The 19,024-nt window shown below is 55.2% G+C and overlaps 1 protein-coding gene across 1 annotated transcript; it reads right to left on the bottom strand.

Annotated features, from left to right (window-relative positions):
• Window positions 1–563: 563 nt before the first annotated feature.
• Window positions 564–12,210, bottom strand: RASSF5 (Ras association domain family member 5). The gene is made up of 5 exons (XM_084220574.1): window positions 11,974–12,210; window positions 2,844–2,957; window positions 1,745–2,042; window positions 1,351–1,466; window positions 564–785 (listed from the first exon to the last, which is right to left on the bottom strand). Exons 1-5 carry the CDS (start codon window positions 12,073–12,075, stop codon window positions 633–635), a joined length of 783 nt encoding a protein of 260 aa, XP_084076700.1. The 5' UTR covers window positions 12,076–12,210; the 3' UTR covers window positions 564–632.
• Window positions 12,211–19,024: the final 6,814 nt, after the last annotated feature.

Raw genomic sequence — 19,024 nt, 5'->3', positions numbered from 1 at the left:
GGAATTACTATCACCAAGTTGCAATAATATTTACTAACAGACTGTTGGGGTGTTGCAGCTGCCTTGGTGTCCTAACCTGGCATTTCCCTGGCTGCCTTAGCCCTGAACAAGTCCAGGGCTTGGTTAGAGCTGCAACACCCACGTGGTTTGGTGCAACAACCTCCTCCCCTTTTCCTGCTGTTTCCTGTGCTCTCCTTACGAAACCAGAACTGGGCCACGGGGGCACTGTGGGCCACAGCACCTCCAAACAGGAACAAGCAGCTCGCTGGGAGGAGCAGGAACAGCAAGAACTGTCCTGCTCCAAACTTCAGCCAGCAGAGGGGTCCTGTTGGGTGTCACACCGAGAATTTTCCACGCGGCCTCTCCAGCGGATGGCACGGCTGGAAAGCCAACCAGCAGCTGTGTTTGCTTTGCTGAAGCTGTTTTAAAAACAGGCTTCCCGTTCTTGGACTGGTTCTGGTCCTGGGAGAAGAGGTTTCAGAAGAAGAAAATGCAATAGGATCATTTTAGGGGTGCTGGGAGCCAGTCCTTCTGGAAGGTTGAAGAGGGAGAATGACTATTAAGGTGTCCTGAGAAGTCTTTTCATTAAAAACAGTCTCTAGCTTAGTCTGATGTCCAGTCCCTCCTGAAGGTTATCCAGGTTTGCCTCTGGCCTCTTTCAGGGTCTGTTGCAGTCTCTGTTTGAACCTCTCGTACTTCTTGTGCACTTGCTGGATTTTGTCCTTCTCCTCTTTGTCCAGGATCATCAGGAAGTTCTGCAGCTCTGGGATGGAGAAGGCGTCCCACTGCAAAACCAGCAGAGAGGCAAAGTGAGCACACACCTGCTGGGCTTTGGGAGTTCTTACCTCTGAATCTGTGAGGAGGAGCAATAAAATACATTTAAATGTATCTGATCTCCAGGGATTTAACCTCAGGTGGTGAGAGGGATGGGATAAGGGGCTACAGCATGAAGGACCATCCCAATCCTGCCACCCCACAAGGGAAGCAGAATCCTGCAGGATGCAGCAGCTCCCAGCATTTGCTTCGCTGTGGTGGGGAGCAGGATGTCAACCAAAAACTGGCTGTGAATTTATTACCTGAGTGTCCCTGGCTTTTACTTAAATTAGTGGATTACTTATAACAGTGCTCAGCTAATCTAATTAGTGAGGATTAACCCTGGGGTGGCACTGCCGGCTTCCATAAACAGATTATGGAGTGGCCATCAAAACTGGCCTCAGCATTTTCCCAGCTCAGGTTTGAGTTGTTTTAAAAACCCAGACAGCTCTCTTTGTGCTGCCTCTGCCACACATCTCCCAGCTCTGCCATGTGCTCCATATTTGTGTGAAAACCAAGGAAAAGTCACCAACCTACCTCAACTTCCCCCGTTTCGTTTTCCTTCAGCACAAAGCTCAGCGCATCGGTGTCAGGGCCCGCCAGCAGCCGCAGGTACAGGGGGTACTCGGTGAGAGGAAGCTTCTGGAAGAGCACTGCAAGGACAGCAGACACCCCCAGTGAGATCAGGGCTGCCAGGGCAGAGGGAAGCTCATGGGATCAGCTGGAGCATGGAAAAGGATGCTCAGGATCACAGAGCTGAGTCTCTATCACAGATTCACAACGATCCCTGTAAGGTTTCAGGTGTTTTCAGCCCTTCAGAAATCATAATTCCCTGTTAACCTAAGCAGCATCACCTCCTGTGGAGGCCTGACCACACCAAGCAGAAACCAAACTCCCCACCCCAGGCAGAGCCGCCAGGCCCTGAACTCACCTTGCCCTTCTTTCCTCATCTCCTTGAAAAGTGCAAACTTCTGGGGGTTATCCACCACCATGAACTTCTTCAGCAGCCCCTGGATCACCTCGCTCACCGTGGTGGTGCTGCTGATGTGCAGCTGCTTGATGGCATCCAGGGGCAGGTAGAAGGATGTCCTCTTGTCCGTCATCTCAGCCAGGTTCACCTCCTTGAGGGCATCGTAGATGGACTGGGGCCGGATCCCGGCCGGCACCGTCACCGGGCGCCGCAGCTTCAGGTGCACCTTGATGAACCCTGTGTAGGTCCCATCATCGTTCTGGGGCAAAGCACACACAGGGATCAGGCTCCAGGCAGCTTTTCCAGCCCCTTCTCCACCACAACAGGCTGGTCTGCAGCGTGGGGTGACAGCAGGAGCTGCCCCCGCTCCGGGAGTTCCAGCGTTTCTCATTAATCACGTCAAAAATACCCAGTAATTTCGGGACAGTCACTGCTGATTTTCTCTTGGTAATGACTCATCCCTTCCTCTCGCCTGTGGGATCTTGTTTTATTTCAAACCAGCCCTGCTACGAGGCAGTTATGGAAATTCCATTGCATGGAATTTGTAGTTGCACTTAATATGGATTTGAAACCCCTGGTTCAGCAGGATCTCCCAAACTTATTCCTGATGTTTTATGCCCCATTTAAGGGATTCTCACATCTCCATGTAACGAATCATCCTTGGACATCAGCTGATCCCACCACAGGTGTCTTACCCCACAAAAATGCAGGAATCAGGAGAAGAGCCCGGTTCTGCACAGTGCACCCAGGAAGCCTGGCAGTGGTGAGGGCAGAGCTTCTCTCTCTAGAAAGGTTTTGTGGTCCTAAAGCCACTTCCAGCAGCTCACAGCCCTGGTTCCACCATGACTCCTCCTCACTGGGACGAGGCTTTGTGGCAACTCCTTACCAGAGATCAGTGCCAGCAGGAAGGGATGGAGGCAGGGAAAGCCCAGCAGGAGGAAAAGCAGCTTGCCAGCCACCCTCACCCCAGTGACACCTTCCCCATAGGCTGGCCCCGTGCAGAGCCCACAGGAACCAGCCCCAGTCTGTGTGTGTGAGGGGAAACCAGCCCAGCACGTACCAGTTTCATCAGCAGGCAGTTGGTGACCTTTGCATTGTACTTTTCAATCTTCTGTTTGATCTCCTGGATGGTTGGAGGCTCAGGTTTTTCTTCTTCCACTGTTTGTGTCACATTCTGCAATCAGAAGAGTGGGGCTTTAGCTGCTTTGTGGGTTGGGTAATGCTCCATCTGTTCAGCTCCTGAAAGCAGGAACAGATCCTGCTCAGATCCTGAGCACTGATGACGCAGGTGGGGACGGTCCCCAAATGGGCAGGATGCCCCATCCCAACCCCACACCACCTCTGACACCAGTGACAGGCAGTGGAGGGTAACACAAAATGCCCCAGTTGGTGGCACGGAGCAGTAAAGCATCCCACTACAAACCAGGGCAAAAAAATCCAACCTTTCAAACCCACTTTGAAAGCAAAGCCACCTCCAGCTGCAAGCATTTATTTCCTTTTTGCAATGTAAGGAAAAAAATCCCATCCTATTTCCAGTATTCACAGCTCTGGCTCCCCAAAACTCAAGCAGCTTCCAGTGGGTTCACCCAGGCAGAACCTGGAGTTAAATCTCTCACTGCCTCTTGTCCAAAGCTTGGGAAATTACAGCTCAGAGCAATAAAAGCACACAAGCAGCAGGCTGGCTGTGTGACTGATAATAAATAAGCAGTCCAGGAATCCCAGCCCATGGCAGGAACTGCTCAGTGTCTGCCTGGGCTCCCCCAGAGGGGGACAGAGGCTGCTGCTCACCCAGGTTTGGGGGAATTTCCTCCAAAACCAACGGGTCTGACCTGTAGGTGGGCTCTGCCTGAAGGGCAGCCATGGAAATGTCACTAATGAATAATCACAGAATCATTAAGGTCAGAAAAGATCTCTGAGATCAAATCCAGCTGTCAACACAGCACCATGAAACCATGTCCCCAAGTGTCACATCCACAGCCCTTTGAACACTTCCAGGGATGGTGATTCCACCATTTCTCCCTTTCATGAAGAAATTTTCACTCCTGTCCAGTCCAACCCTCCCCTGGCTCCCCTCCAGCCAGGAGGGCAGGCCTCCTCAGGGCACTGCCTGCTTTATCTGCTCCATCTGCAGCAAACAAGCCTCTGTGTGTCTTGGGCAATGCTCAGTGGGCTGGATCTCCCTGCTCAGAGCTCTGCTGCCTCCCCAGAACTCACCACCTTCCCTGGTGACAGCCTGGAAATGCGTTTTGCCCAGATTTTATGTGGGCTTGCTCAGAAGTTGGCATTAGCAGGGAGCAGGAAGCGTGAAGGGATGTGCCATCAAGGCTGGAAAGGCTCAGAATGAAAACCCTAACCTCTGAGAAGGATAAAAAAAAGGGGAAAAAAGGCAGCTTGGGGAGCTTGACTCTTCCCAGGCAGCTCCAGAGCACACAGGACAAGGACACAGCAAGCTGTGAACAAGCCAATATTGCCCAAGGCTACCCGTGGTATTTCTTTCAGGAGGAGAATCAAGCAGAGGACAAACTGCCAGCCTGGCTGCAATCTGGCAAGGCAGGAAAGGCTGCACTGCTGTGCCTGGGCAGCCCTGGATTCCCTGAGGCCATTCCCCAGTGACAGCTCAGGATTGCTGCATTTCCACCCCAGAACAGCAAACACACCAAAACCTCTGGGATCCCCTGTGGAGCAGGCACCCAGGGGACAGCAGTGACACTGGGGTCACCCCAAGAGAGGGAGATGGGCTTTAAACAGGGGCATGGAGTGACAGGACAAGGGGTGATGGCTTTGAACCAAAAGAAGGGAGATTTACATGAGATATGGGGGAGAAATCCCTCCCTGGGAGGGTGGGCAGGCCCTGGCATGGGGTGTCCAGAGCCTGGAAATATCCAAGCCCAGGTTGGAGCAGCCTGGGACAGTGGAAGGTGTCCCTGGCCATGGCAGGGGAGGGACTGGATGAGGTCCCTTCCCCCTAAGCATTTAAGGTTCTTTCCAATCCAAAGCATTCAATGACAATAAAAGCAGAGCTTTCCTGGGTTATTTGAAATCTGCACATAAAGTTTTTTACAGAAAGAGTGATAAAGTTCTGGAATGTTCTGCCTGGGGAAGTGGTGGAGTCACCCACAGACTGGATGTGGCACCGGGTGCCAGGGTTTAGTTGAGGGGTTGGGGCTGGGTTGCACTGGATGATCTCTAAGGTCTCTCCCAGCCCAGTAATTCTGTGAAATATCCTTTTATCAGGGCTCCTCAGTCTGTCAGAGTCCTTTGACTCATGCTGCACCAAGTCTTGGCCACACACAGGTGCTAGGCTGGCAGGGGAGTCTTTAAAAATCATCTTTAGAAACTATGCCAAGGGTTGAGATTTTGAAAGTAGCATGACGGCAAAGGAAAAAAAAAAAAAAGAAAAGCAACAAAACTCCACACCCCTTCCCTATAAGTTAACAGAAGATGAACTCTCAGAAAGCCAGCACTTCCTCATGTCACCCATGTCACAGCACGGAGACAGGCACAGCTGTGCTGCCCCTCACCAGGGCTGCCCCCACCCCAACCACGCAGGGAGGGAGGGCAGGGGACCCCTGGGACTGTCCCCTCCTGCACACAGAGAGTGGGAGCTGCAGAGCTGAGGGCACCACAGCATCATCCACGGCACAAACACAGCCCAGCATGGATCCATCCATCATCCATCCATCCATCCATCCATCCATGGCACAAACACAGCCCAGCACGGAGAGCATCCATCCATCCATTGATCCATGGAGCCATCCATCCATGGATCCATCCATCATCCATCCCTCCATCCATCATCCATCCATCCATGGATCCATCCATCCATTGATCCATCCATCCATCCATCCATGGCACAAACAGCCCAGCATGGAGAGCATCCATCCATGGATCCATCCATCCATCCATTCATCCATGGATCCCTCCATCCATCATCCATCCATCATCCATCCATCCATGGATCCATCCATCATCCATCCATCAATCCATGGATCCATCCATCCATCCATCCATCCATCCATCCATCCATCCATCCATCATCCATCCATCCATTGATCCATCGATCCATCATCCATCCATGGCACAAACACAGCCCAGCACGGAGAGCATCCATCCATCCATGGATCCATGGAGCCATCCATCCATGGATCCATCCATCCATCCATCCATCCATCCCTCCATCCCTCCCTCCCTCCATGGCCAAAGCAAGCCCAGCTGTCTGTCTGTCCCTGTCACTGCAGTTTTTCTCCCCCAGGAGGGCAGGTCCCTCCCCTGGTGACATTCCCAGCTCAGGGACAGTGCCAGCAGTGAAGAGCAGCTCGGTTCCCATGGAGGGACAGGGCACAGCAGGGCCTCTCAGCAGGCACACAGCACATGAGGAGGGTTTGGCTTCCAAGAAACCCAAAGCACTCCCAGCAGGAGGGGGCCTGGCTCAGGAGCGCGTCACCAGTGTCACACAATGTCACTGTGTCACTGATGTCACCGCACGCTCCAGCTCTGCCCAGCTGTGCCATCCTGCCTTCCCCACACTGGGCAGCCCAGGGGTACCTGCACCCTGCCCAGCCCCCTGCCAGCTCCCCCTCCTCCCACACCCTCCCACTCCAGGGAAAGAAAGTTCTGGTAATTTCTCTCATGCATCCCTCCCACCATGGACACGGTGTCCTGATGAAACCTGGGCACACACAGTGAAGTCATGGGAAATAAATGAAGGCAAACTGCAGCCAGCTGTCCCAGAGGATCCAGAGTGGGGCCACGCCAGCTCCAGGAGCTGTTTAGGGATGAGGGAGCCCTTAAGGGCACTGGGGATCCAAGGGCTCAACCCTTCACTTCTTCTTGCCACTCATGTGATGCTCAGGGCAGGCAACACCACGAGTCCCCCAAGCAGGGACCACCCATCCATCCCAATCCTGCACACCTAAATATTCTGCTTTTCTGCTCCCAGACCCAAAGCAGCCCACCAGTCCTGTGGTGCAGGAGCCCTGGGAAGAGCAGCCACAGCCTGGGAAGAGAAGCAGTGCTTGATCAGATCAGCCACTTGTTGCTCCTCACAAATCAACTCCAACCTCCTGTTGTGCAAAGTTTCTGGTGCAGAATCTGCAATTCTGCCGAAGGAAGAAAAACAGAAGTTTTTAACCATAAACCGTTGCCACATTTCCTGTTGTACTGGGGACAGGAAGAGACGAGCTGGTAACAAAATCTCATCTCTGATCTGCACCTCAGCCCTGCTGGGCCTGCAGCTTTCCTGCCTGGAAAGCAGGGATGGGCCAGCTCAGGCAGCCTTGGGGACACCTGGGCAGTGGCCTCAGCACAGGACATTGGTGTGGCAGCCAGAGGGATGGACACAGGACATTGGTGTGACAGCCAGAGGGATGGACACAGGACATTGGTGTGGCAGAGGAAAGGGGATCCAGAGCAGCACAGGGCCCTCCCCAGCCCTCCACAGCCCACACTGCTGCTCAGCTGTAAGAAATCCCGGCTGCAAGGAGGGATGGAGTCGCTGCTGGCACTGGGGCTGATGATCCACGGGACAAAGGCTGCCCCGACCTGGCACACAAAGCCCATGGGCTGGGGCTGGGCAGGGTTCACCACCCACCCCCCTCTGTGCAAGCCAGCACTCAGCTGATGAGCTGTAAACTCCTGCCAGGCTTTATGGACAGCCCAGGGGCCATCCAGGTGATGGTGACAGCTCTCAAGGGAGTTCTAAGCCAAGAGAGGCAACAAGGAAACCTCCCGTGACAGATACTGCCATTTACAAGGATGCCAGGGGAAACACACCCCACAGTCAAAGAGCACCCTCCCTACAACCTCTCACCTTCTTAAGGCCACTCCCAAGTTAAAAACCTTTTAAAAGCAGCTGAGGCAGCAGCTCTGCACCCCACTGGGCCCCTGGTTTTGGGAACAACAGCTCCAGGTGGGACCCAGGAGCTGTCCCACCACAGCCCCACTCCAGGGGCTGCTGTGTGGTCTCAGCCTGGAGGACCAGCAGCTCAGGAGCTGGGGCTTCACCAGCAAAGGCATGGGAAAGCAGCAGAGGCAGAAAGTCTGAGTGTGGTGGACACTCCCTGGAGCCAGGGCCACCATCCCTGCAGCCCCAGGGCCACCATCCCTGCAGCCCCAGGGCCACCATCCCTGAAGCCCCAGAGCCACCATCCCTGCAGCCCTAGAGCCACCATCCCTGCAGCCCCAGGGCCACCATCCCTGCAGCCCCAGAGCCACCATCCCTGGAGCCAGAGCCACCATCCCTGCAGCCCCAGGGACACCATCCCTGCAGCCAGGGCCACCATCCCTGCAGCCCTAGAGCCACCATCCCTGCAGCCCCAGGGCCACATCCCTGCAGCCCCTGGGCCACCATCCCTGCAGCCCCAGGGCCACATCCCTGCAGCCCTAGAGCCACCATCCCTGCAGCCCCAGGGCCACCATCCCTGGAGCTCCAGGGCCACCATCCCTGCAGCCGCAGAGCCACCATCCCTGCAGCCGCAGAGCCACCATCCCTGCAGCCAAAAGGACACCATCCCTGCAGCCCCAGAGCCACCATCCCTGCAGCCCCAGAGCCACCATCCCTGCAGCCCCTGGGTCACCATGCCTGGAGCCCAAAGGACACCATCCCTGCAGCCCCAGGGCCACCATCCCTGCAGCCCCAGAGCCACCATCCCTGCAGCCCCAGGGCCACCATCCCTGCAGCCCCAGGGCCACCATCCCTGCAGGTCCAGAGCCACCATCCCTGCAGCCCCAGGGCCACCATCCCTGCAGCCCCAGAGCCACCATCCCTGCATCCCTAGAGCCACCATCCCTGCAGCCCCAGAGCCACCATCCCTGCAGCCCCAGAGCCATCCCCGCCCTTCACCCGCAGCCAGCTCTCCTCCCCAGCCCTCTCATTAATGAATTTGCAGAGCAGAGCTCTGGGGATGGATCTGGCCCAGCCTCACCACATTCTTGGCAGTCTCATCTCAGGCAGGGGTGGCCAAGTCCTCCCTGGTGTGCCTGGGCACAGCTCCATCCCCCTTCCCACCAGCCAGGCTGGGACAGGGCATTCCCAAACCCAAGCTCTCCCTTTGGCTCCTTGTTCAGACTGCAGGAGCATTTCAGAGATCTCCTCTGAAGGGATTTTATGAGATGGGCCATCAATCTCAATTTTTCTGCTTATTAAGGAAAGATTTGTCTCAAAACATCAGAAAACAAAGCCTGGAGAAGCACATCTGAGTGTCCCTGGCTGTGCAGCTGCAGCTCAGAGCAGCATCACCTGTGACCACAAACACAGCCCAGCACAAGGACTGGAAATAAATGGGAATGCTCCAGATTTGAGTCAGAAATGTGAGAACCAACAGCTCAGATCTGTAAATCCAGCTGCAGCAGGGAGTGGTGGCAGCTCAGGGACATTGGGGACAGGGCTGTCACCAGAGCTGGGACATCTCTGCTCTCACAGAGCTCTCCATGCTGCACAACACTTCCCCTTCAACACCCACTCCCAGGGTTCACAGCACGAAATTGGAAAAGGATCCACTGCTCCAGCACAGACAGGCAGGGGGGAGAATCACACAAGAGATCTGGACTGAAAAAAAATCCCCAAAAAAACCTTAAATACCCCCAACATTTCCCTCCCATTGAGAAATTCAGATGAAGTGCTGTGGTCTGCTTTGGGCTTCAGAGGAAAAGGCAGCAGGCAGGGGAGAGGGATGGCTGCTGCATTTCAGAGAGGTTACAGCAAGTGAAGATGGGCTCAGTGTTTTGATTGCCATGGAGATTTCACTTAGAAACCGATTTTCCTGCCACATCTCAGCTCAGCACTGAGAGCTGACAAGGTCCTCCCAGGGAGCTGCATCTCAGGGGGCTCCAGGCTGGAGCTCCTCTGCATTGCAGCAGGCTGGCCATGCCCAGGCTGCCCACCCAGCCCCAGCTGGCTCCCTGCACCCCACAAACCTGCCCTGAGCACCAGCCAGCTCTGGGCTTGTGGGGCAAGGCGGGGTGGGATCTTGGAGATCCTTCATCCAACCTTTCCTTGGGTTCTGCCCCTGCTGTCCTCCCCATCCCTGGACATTCCCCTGCCCCCTTCCCTCTCTCTCATCAGCCACTGATGCAGAGCTCCAAGAGCAATTTTGCAGAGTTTTTTAAAGCAATCAGACTTCAGGCAGGAGCCACTGAAGCCATTCAGCTGGAGAGGCCCAAAAATGCAAAGTAATGGATCTGCAGGGATGGGGTCACATCTGAGATCTAAACCAGCTCTCTGCTAATGAAGAGTGATTTTGCTGATGGTTCTGAAAATAAAAAGGAATTACAGCATTCCTAGAAAGAGGCTCTTCAGACTAATACAGTTGTTTCAATCAGAAAAATGGTTTCTTTAATCCTACAGATCAAATCCCATTCCCTTAAGTGCCCTGAGTGTCCCCTCCTACCCACTCACACCTCATTTCCTCCCCAGAGACGTTTCCTGTGTCTCTCAGGACATGTATCCCTAAGTTATCCAAATTTATCTTCCTCCTGCCCCACTGCCAGCCCTGCCCTGGGCTCAGGGATCACTCCTGGGCACCCCAGGATGGACAATCAGCTCCATTCCCAAGCACATCCACCAGGAGAATTCTCTGGGGTCTCAGCTGATGTCTTCACCCTGTGGCCAGGAGCAGGTGGTGAAAAACAGAGCTGTTGTCACACACAGCTCTTGCAGGGGTGGAAATGTTCCACATTCAATAATTACCACTTTAATTAGGTGCCAAGTTAAAAAGAGAGGACAGGGAGTGAACCAAAGCCCAAGAGAGATGTCAACCACCACCACCTCTTCCTCCTGCAGAACCTGCACCACCACCAACCCCAAACAAGCCATGAACCCCCCAAAATCTCCCTCCACCAAGGCCTGAGCGTGGTTTCCACCTCTGTGAGAATCCACCTCCTCACACAGCCCCATTACACAACACCAGTTGGGCTCAGTTTAGCGTGGGGCTGTTTTTTCATGCACAGGAACCATTTCCTCCCCACAACACCAAACCCCTGAAAGGCTCCATCTTCTCTGGCAGCCTGAGCTCTGCCACCCACGCTGCTCACATCCAGGTGAGGAGCTGGGCAAAAAGGGGCTGCAGCAGCCCCTGATCCCTCTGGGAGGGAGAAATCCCAAGCAGCAACAGCTCCAGGGTGATTTCCAGAGGTCCCCCAGGATCTGCAGTGCCCTGGCTCAAACAGAGCAGCTCTGGCTGCACCAGCACCCCAATCTCCTCCATCTCCTCCACAAATGAATCATCAAATGACATTTAAAAACCAGCAGTACGTGTCAGTTAATCATAGTGAGAGGGAGCTGCTGGCTAGCGGGGAATATCCCATCTTAAACCATTTCTGCAGAGAAATTCAATAAAATTCCTGAAGCTCCCCCTCCAGAGCAGCCCCTCTGCCCAAGCAGAGCCCCTGGAGCTGCTGCAGGAAGCTGAACCCCAAAGCACCTGCTGGGGGTTGCAGCTCTGCAGCCTCAGGTGCAAAAACAGCAGAGGCTGAACAGGAGCAGGTTGGCTCTGGTGGTTTACAGGAGGATTTTAAGTGAAAAAGCTTCTCCCTGGGCCAGATTTGATCTCTGGCTGCTGCAGGGCTCTCGTTCCTGTGTGAAACTCCCACTTCTGCAGCAGCACCTTCTCCTTTTATGCTCAGCTCTAGTTGGGGCCCCAAAGTTCACGGCAAGGATTTTTAATTTTTTCTTTTTTTAACAGACGTTTAAAAACTGTGAAGCAGCATTGTGAACATTGCTGAGACACAAATCTCATCCTCGGTGCAACACTGCCCAGCCAAACCCTCTGTCCTTCTCCAAGGCAGGCACACACAGCCCCAGGCTCCCAGAAGGGGACCACATTCATCACCGTGTTGATCAGTTCACAGATTAATTCTGCCCTGAACTTTCCTATCCCTCCCAGAGGTGCAATTTTCACCCACGGTGCAGATTCTGCACCCGCCGGGGAGCCTGACCCGTGGCTGACAGCTCCTAAAAATTATTTCACCTAAAGCTGAGAAAACACCCCGAGAGCAGCGTGGATCCCCGGGAAACGGGGAAACCCGGCGTGGAAAAGGCTGAGAAAAACCCGCAGCGTGCAGACCCCGCAGAGGAGAGGGCAGAACCCCCTCCTGGCCGGCAGCCGTGCCCTGACCCCCGTCCCAGCTCATTTTTGGCAGCCAAAGGTGCGGCAGCCCCGGCATCCCCCGGCCCTGCGCACGAGTTGCGTTACCTTGGCAGGGACCTTGCTCTGCGCGCTGCGGAAGAAGGAGGTTTTGGCCGTGAAAAAGCAATCCTCGAGGTCTTCATCCAAGCTGCAGTAGCCGCTGCTCATGCTGCTGTCGTGGGAGCCGGGCAGAGGCGAGGGGCTGCGGGCGAGCCGGGGGGCTCGGGGGTCCGGCGACCATCGGGGTCCGCGCTGCGAGCCCCGCGCTCACATCCCCGGCTCGCCGCTTATCTGCCACAGCTCCTTCTGCTCATCCTGCCCAGCTCTTCCTGCTTGCCAGGCAGCCGTGCCGGGTAACCCTTCCCTCGCCTCGCCTCGCCTCGCCTCCTGCACCCGCCTCCCTGCGCAGCATGGAAGGGGCAGAGCTCCCGCTTCGCTCCCGCTTCGCTCCCGGCTCGGTTCGCTCCGCTCGCCGCTCCCGGGGTGCCCGCGCAGCAGCGGCAGCGGCAGCAGCATCGCCTCCCCTTCCTGCCCTCGCCTCGCACTGCCGCAGCCCGGCCACTTCCTCTCGCAGAATTTGCGGCCCCGCTGGCAGCCGAGGTGCTGCGCTCGGCCCTGACCCCCGGGGAGCCCTGGCAGCACCTTGGAGAGGCAAAAGGCGGTGCCACGGAGGGCTGCGGGATGCTCCGTGCCTGCTAGAGCATCCCCGGAGCTGCCGTGGCTCCGCCTGAGGGAGTCGGGGCGGTGGGGATGCAGATCAGACCCCCTCGGGGTGCCGGGAGCCCCCGGCCATCACAAGTGGGTGCCTCTCCATCCTGCAGCTGATTTCGAGCAATTTCAGCACCCAGCCTGAGGCAGCTTCGACTGCAGCCCAGGAAAAAGCTTCAGCCCCTGGGTGCTGCTTTTACAGCAGCCGTGACCTTCCTGCTTGGTGGAGATCACAGGGGTTTGTGGGGCTGGGCAGGGGAAGGGCTCTGCTCCCCACAGGATGCCCCAGGCAGGGACACCTTCCACTGTCCCAGGCTGCTCCCAGCCCTGCCAGGGATGCAGGGGCAGCCACAGCTTCTCTGACCCTGTGCCAGGGCCTGCCCACCCTCACAGGGAATAATTTCTTCCCAATATCTCATCTTGCTCCTCCAGGGCTCCGAGACCTTCCCACAAGCCACCACCCAGCACCAAAACCTCTCCTCCTGACAGATTGCAGATGTTGCTCCAAACCCTTCCAGCTGTATCTGCTGGAGAACTTCAATTGCTCCAAAGCTTTGAGAGCTCCGTGCCCACCACAGCAGCATCCCCTGAATACCAATGGGGATGGAAAGACTGGCAACATCTGCATCTCAGAGAGAGGAAGGCGAGGATCCAAGTGCCTTATTTACAGAGGGAATAAATCAACCACGTTCTTATGGCAGCAGCGTGTCCCTGCAGCAGCACAGCCCCCTCTGCTCCACAGGGATAAATTTAGAGGAGAAAGAGGCTTAAATTGAGCATGTGCAACACCAGCAGAAAGTGAGGCTTGGGAGCAGCAGCACTGGGGTCTTCTATGAATCCTCAGCCCAAAAGTTTCCCAGTGGAACCAGGGTGAAACCTCTGGATTCTCCAAGAATCCCTCATTTATTCCCTGCAGTCCCCCCTGCCTGGGACATCAGCTCCATCAAAAATACAACAAAGCCAAATAAACCCAATGACTCTGACCCCTCTGTTCAGCAGCAGCTCCATGGAATGGTTCCCTGCACATCAGCCCCCCAAATCCCCCGTGCCCCCCGTGCCCTGCAGCAGCTCTCAGGGTCAGCACACAGCCAGGCCCAGGGAGCAGAGTCCTGGTGCTCCTGGGAGGAGACCAGCAGAAGCTTCTGGCAGCTTCAGCAGAGTCTGGATGTCACCCTGGGAGGCTGAGCTGGGACCCAAATGTAAACCACTCAATACTGAACTGGATCCAAGCCCAAATTATTAATGCCTGGTATTACCTGGTAACAGTCTTTAAATAGGTGATATTAAAATAGTTATTTCTCTGGTGCTTCCACTTTGCTTAATTTTGATAATATGATTTAATGGCTTCCAATTATGCCAGCTATTTAATTTTTTAATGTGTTTTCAGGCCTCTTCCCCTCCTGCCGGTGTATTCAGGCATCCTGTTAGTCTCCTACTGAAATATTGACATTATTTTCCCTCCATCCTCCTCCTTTCCAGCAGCAAAACCTGCCTGACCAACAGAAACCCTCCAGGAGCCTGGCTGTGTGCTCAGATCAAGCAAAGCTGGCAATGATTTTTGCCTGATTATCCACAATGAATAATGGAATTTTTCTGCAGCCATTTCCCCTCATTAACCCTCAAATCAGCCCCCACAGCCCAGAGACCCCAGACAGGGCTGGAGGATTCCGAGGTGCAATCCCCAGCCAGGCCTTTGGCACGGGCTGATGGATTTCTGTCTGCTGCTGGAATTGCAGAGCCACCTTTGTTTCCTTGGCCCAGGATGGCTCCCCCTCCCCAGGGTGACACCAGGGTCCTGGAAGGGTGATGGATGGCCACAAAGCACAGGCTCCCTGTTTGTTATTAGGCCCATCAATAACCCTGGCTGGGGTGATGGCCCTCAAGATGAAAAGAGCCTTTCTCATTTTTTTCCAAGAGCCCAGCATTGCTGGGGGAAGCCCAGTGACATCCAAAGGAGATGGAAGCACACACAGATTTACCTTCAGACACCTGGGGTGGAGAACCTGCTCTGAGCCCTTTTGGAATGCATGATTTATGAATATCAATCCCATCCCACTCCAGATCCCTCCTGATCATTTTATTCTGAGCAGCAGCTGCCCAGCAAAGGATGGATGAAAACCAAACCCCACACACCAAACAGAAACCCTACACTGCCTTTGGAAAAGTGCAAATTTCCATCTCCATTTCTGGATTGGAGAAATGTCTGGATTGGTATCTTTAGACTTGCATCTTTTCCAGCCTCTTCCTTCTCTTATGTGCAAAAGGGCTCTAAATTTTATCCTGAAGATTTTACAAGTGCTAGCAAGGTTACACACATGAACAAATCCATGTTTAAAACCTGGAATTTGCCAAAATGTCCTCTTGACACAGAAAAATATACTGACTCAGAAGTGGGGCTACTCAAATGACAGTACAGTTTAAAGAAAGGAAAGCTCTTTGAAGATGCTCAGCTCTACATAGAAAAATAACAAAAATTGAAATTTTTGCAGATTTCCATCTCCATTTCTTCACAAGCACATCAGGGTCCTCCACAGAGAGGGGTATGAACAGGGGGGTGTAATGAGGGAGAGACACAGAACCATGGAATCATCAGGGCTGGAAAAGCCCTTTGACTGAATCCCACCACACCCACCAAGCCAGGTCACAAAGAGCCACATCCACTCATGTTCTGAATCCTTGGAGGCATGGTGACACCAGCCAGGTCACAAAGAGCCACATCCACTCGTGTTTTGAACCCTTGGAGGTGTGGTGACACCAGCCAGATCACAAAGAGCCACATCCACTCGTGTTTGAACCCCTGGAGGCATAGTGACACCAGCCAGGTCACAAAGAGCCACATCCACTCACATTTTGAACCCTTGGAGGCAGGGTGACACCAGACAGGTCACAAAGAGCCACATCCACTCATGTTCTGAGCACTTGGAGGCAGGGTGACTCCATCCAGGTCACAAAGAGCCACATCCACTCATGTTTGAACCCTTGGAGGCACGGTGACACCAGCCAGGTCACAAAGTGACACATCCACTCACATTTCGAACCCTTGGAGGCATGGTGATTCCAGCCAGGTCACAAAGAGCCACATCCACTCACATTTTGAACCCTTGGAGGCATGGTGACACCAGCCAGGTCACAAAGAGCCACATCCACTCACATTTTGAACCCTTGGAGGCATGGTGACTCCAGCCAGGTCACAAAGTGCCACATCCACTCACATTTTGATCCCTTGGAGGCATGATGATTCCAGCCAGGTCACAAAGTGCCACATCCACTCACATTTTGAACCCTTGGAGGTACGGTGACTCCACCACGTCCCTGCAGAGCTGCTCCGAACATTTCCCAAAAGCAGACGGAGCCTGCAAAGGCTCCATCCCAGCCACATCCACTCCAGGCTGGTCTCCTCAAGCTTCTCCCCTCCCTGGTCAGAGCCTCCCTGGCCCTGCAGCCCCTGCCACCCACACAGGAGCCCCAGACAGTGCAGGATTACAGCAAAGCTGAGCCTTCCGGAGTAAGCCTGGGATTAGTGCACATCCCAACAGGGATTGAAGAGTCTCCATCCCCCAGGACCACTGAAACTCTCAGAACAAGGCTGGCAGCCAGCACTCCTGGGAGATCCACGCTCCTGCCCTGGGAGATGCATCTCTGCTGCTGAGTGTGAGATGGACAGTCCCCAGCGCCATCCCAGTACTGATCCTCCCTCACAGGCACTGGTGCCACTGTCATATTTTATGGAAAAATCCTCTTTGCCCAGGGTTCTTCTCCTGGGAAGCTGAGAAGTCTCAGAGAAAAAGGAGAACAACAATTATCTGATTTGCTTCTCCTGTGTTTTGCTGCTTTGGAATGTGTTTGGAGATTGTTCACCCACAGGAGATTGTTCCATTGGTTTCATGTGAATTGTTTTGATTTATTGGCCAATTATGGTCAAGCTATGTCGAGGCTCTGGCAGGAGTCAGGAGTTTTCATTATTATCTTTTAGCCTTCTGTCTGTGTCCTTTCTGTATTCTTTAGTATAGTTTAGTTTAGAATTCTTTAATATAATAAAGTATCATAATCCAGGTGTCAGCACTTAATTGGACAGTTTAGCTTTAAAAGACCTCATACCAAGAGATTGTTGCCCATTTTTGTGGCACCTTTCCAGCTCCTGAGCCTGGTGTGGACAGTGTGCAAAACTCCAGATAAGATAACGATAAACAAGAACCTGGAGTCTGAAAAAATCCAGTGTGCCTCGTTTTCCTGACACAAAACCACCCCAGAAGGGTCTCCCCAGACAGGGGAGCCCCCTGGGAGCGCCCAGCCTGAGGCTCAGAGTTGGGGAATCGGCAGCAGGTACCAGGTGACACCTCAGTGACACTCCTGGAATGCTGGGGACACCTCAGTGACACTCCTGGGGTGCAGGGGATGCCTCAGTGACACTCCTGGAATGCAGGGGACACCTCAGTGACACTCCTGGCATGAAGGGGATACCTCAGTGACACTCCTGGGGTGCAGGGGACACCTCAGTGACACTCCTGGGGTGCAGGTGACACCTCAGTGACTCTCCTGGGATGCAGGTGACATCTCAGTGACACTCCTGGAATGCTGGGGACACCTCAGTGACACTCCTGGAATGCTGGGGACACCTCAGTGACACTCCTGGGGTGCAGGGGGACACCTCAGTGACACTCCTGGGGTGCAGGGGGACACCTCAGTGACACTCCTGGGATGCAGGGGACACCTCAGTGACACTCCTGGGGTGCAGGGGACACCTCAGTGACACTCCTGGGATGCAGGGGACGCCTCAGTGACACTCCTGGGGTGCAGGGGACACCTCAGTGACATTCCTGGGATGCAGGGGACACCTCAGTGACATTCCTGGGATGCAGGGGACACCTCAGTGACCCTCCTGGGGTGCAGGGGACACCTCAGTGACACTCCTGGGGTGCAGGGGATGCCTCAGTGACACTCCTGGGATGCAGGGGACACCTCAGTGACAGTGCTGGGGTGCAGAGGACACGTCAGTGACACTCCTGGACTGCAGGTGACACCTCAGTGACATTCTTGGGATGCAGGTGACCCCTCAGTGACACTCCTGGAGAGCCCCTCGGGAGCAGGAAGTCAGCTGTGTGCGGGTCCCCCCGGGCTGTGCCCCCCCAGAGCCCCCTCCCCACGTACCTGGCTGCAGGCTGGCACCAGGGTGCTCTCTGGGGACAGCTGGCTCTGCCACTGGCCCAGCCGGCGACAATCCAGCTGGATGAGACTGCGACACTCCTGGTGACACGTGTACCTGCAGTCTGCGGGGACAGAAGGGACAGCGTGAGGCACCCAGAGCCGCCCTGGGGGTGGGGACAGCGGGGGACAGCAGGGGACAGCGGGAAGGGACTGGATTGCAGCAGAGGGATTGCAGCACGCTCAGAGCTGGAGAGGGCACGTGGCACTGGTCGGGCACATGTCCCTGGTCAGCCACATGTCCCTTCTAACACATGTCCCTGGTCAGCCACATGTCCCTTTTTTACACACATGTCCCTTTAACACATGTCCCCATTCAGGCATATGTCCCTTTTTTACACACATGTCCCTTTTTTTGCACACATGTCCCTGTTCAGCCACATGTCCTTTTTAACATACATGTCCCCATACTGGCACATGTCCCCTTTAACACATGTCCCTTTTAATACACCTGCCCCTTTTAACACATGTCCACCACACGGTGCCACCATGGTCCCAGACTGGGCAGGGACACGGTGCCACCATGGCCCCAGAGAGGGCAGGGACACGGTGCCACCACAGCCCCAATCACCCCAGAGAGGGCAGGGACACGGTGCCACCATGGCCCCAAACCCAGTCCTGGAGAGGGCAGGGACACAGTGCCACCACGGCCCCAAATCACCCTGGAGAGGGCAGGGACACGGTGCCACCACGGCCTCAGAGAGGGTAGGGACACAGTGCCACCATGGCTGCAGAGGGCAGGGACACGGTGCCACCATGGCTGCAGAGGGCAGGGACACGGTGCCACCACAGCCCCAGTCACCCTGCAGAGGGCAGGGACACGGTGCCACCATGGCCCCAGAGAGGGCAGGGACACAGTGCCACCATGGCCCCAATCACCCCAGAGAGGGCAGGGACACGGTGCCACCATGGCCCCAGAGAGAGCAGGGACACGGTGCCACCATGGCCCCAATCACCCCAGAGAGGGCAGGGACACGGTGCCACCATGGCCCCAATCACCCCAGAGAGAGCAGGGACACGGTGCCACCACGGCCCCAGTCACCCTGCAGAGGGCAGGGCCAGGTCCCAGGCCAGCAGGGGCTGAGCTCCTGCCCCCAGGTGCAGCAAGGCACCTCTGTCGCTGTTTCCTTCGGCCCCAATGGCAGACATTAACCCATTCGTGCCCGGGGGATCTGCACAGAGCAGCTTTAACCCCTTCAGGCACAGG

Source organism: Fringilla coelebs (genome assembly GCF_963513975.1).
Source record: "Fringilla coelebs genome assembly, chromosome: 23".
Taxonomy (NCBI): Eukaryota; Metazoa; Chordata; class Aves; order Passeriformes; family Fringillidae; genus Fringilla; species Fringilla coelebs.
This window is presented reverse-complemented; position numbering and strand designations above follow the sequence as displayed.

What these genes read in the sequence shown, in the direction of transcription:
- RASSF5 (XM_084220574.1), bottom strand. Translation starts at nt 12,075, where the DNA reads ATGAGCAGCGGCTACTGCAGCTTGGATGAAGACCTCGAGGATTGCTTT. An exon ending in ACTGCCTGCTGATGAAACTG is followed by an intron (nt 2,043 to 2,843) that starts GTACGTGCTGGG and finishes GCTTTGCCCCAG; the next exon opens with AACGATGATGGGACCTACAC. An exon ending in GATGAGGAAAGAAGGGCAAG is followed by an intron (nt 1,467 to 1,744) that starts GTGAGTTCAGGG and finishes CTGTCCTTGCAG; the next exon opens with TGCTCTTCCAGAAGCTTCCT.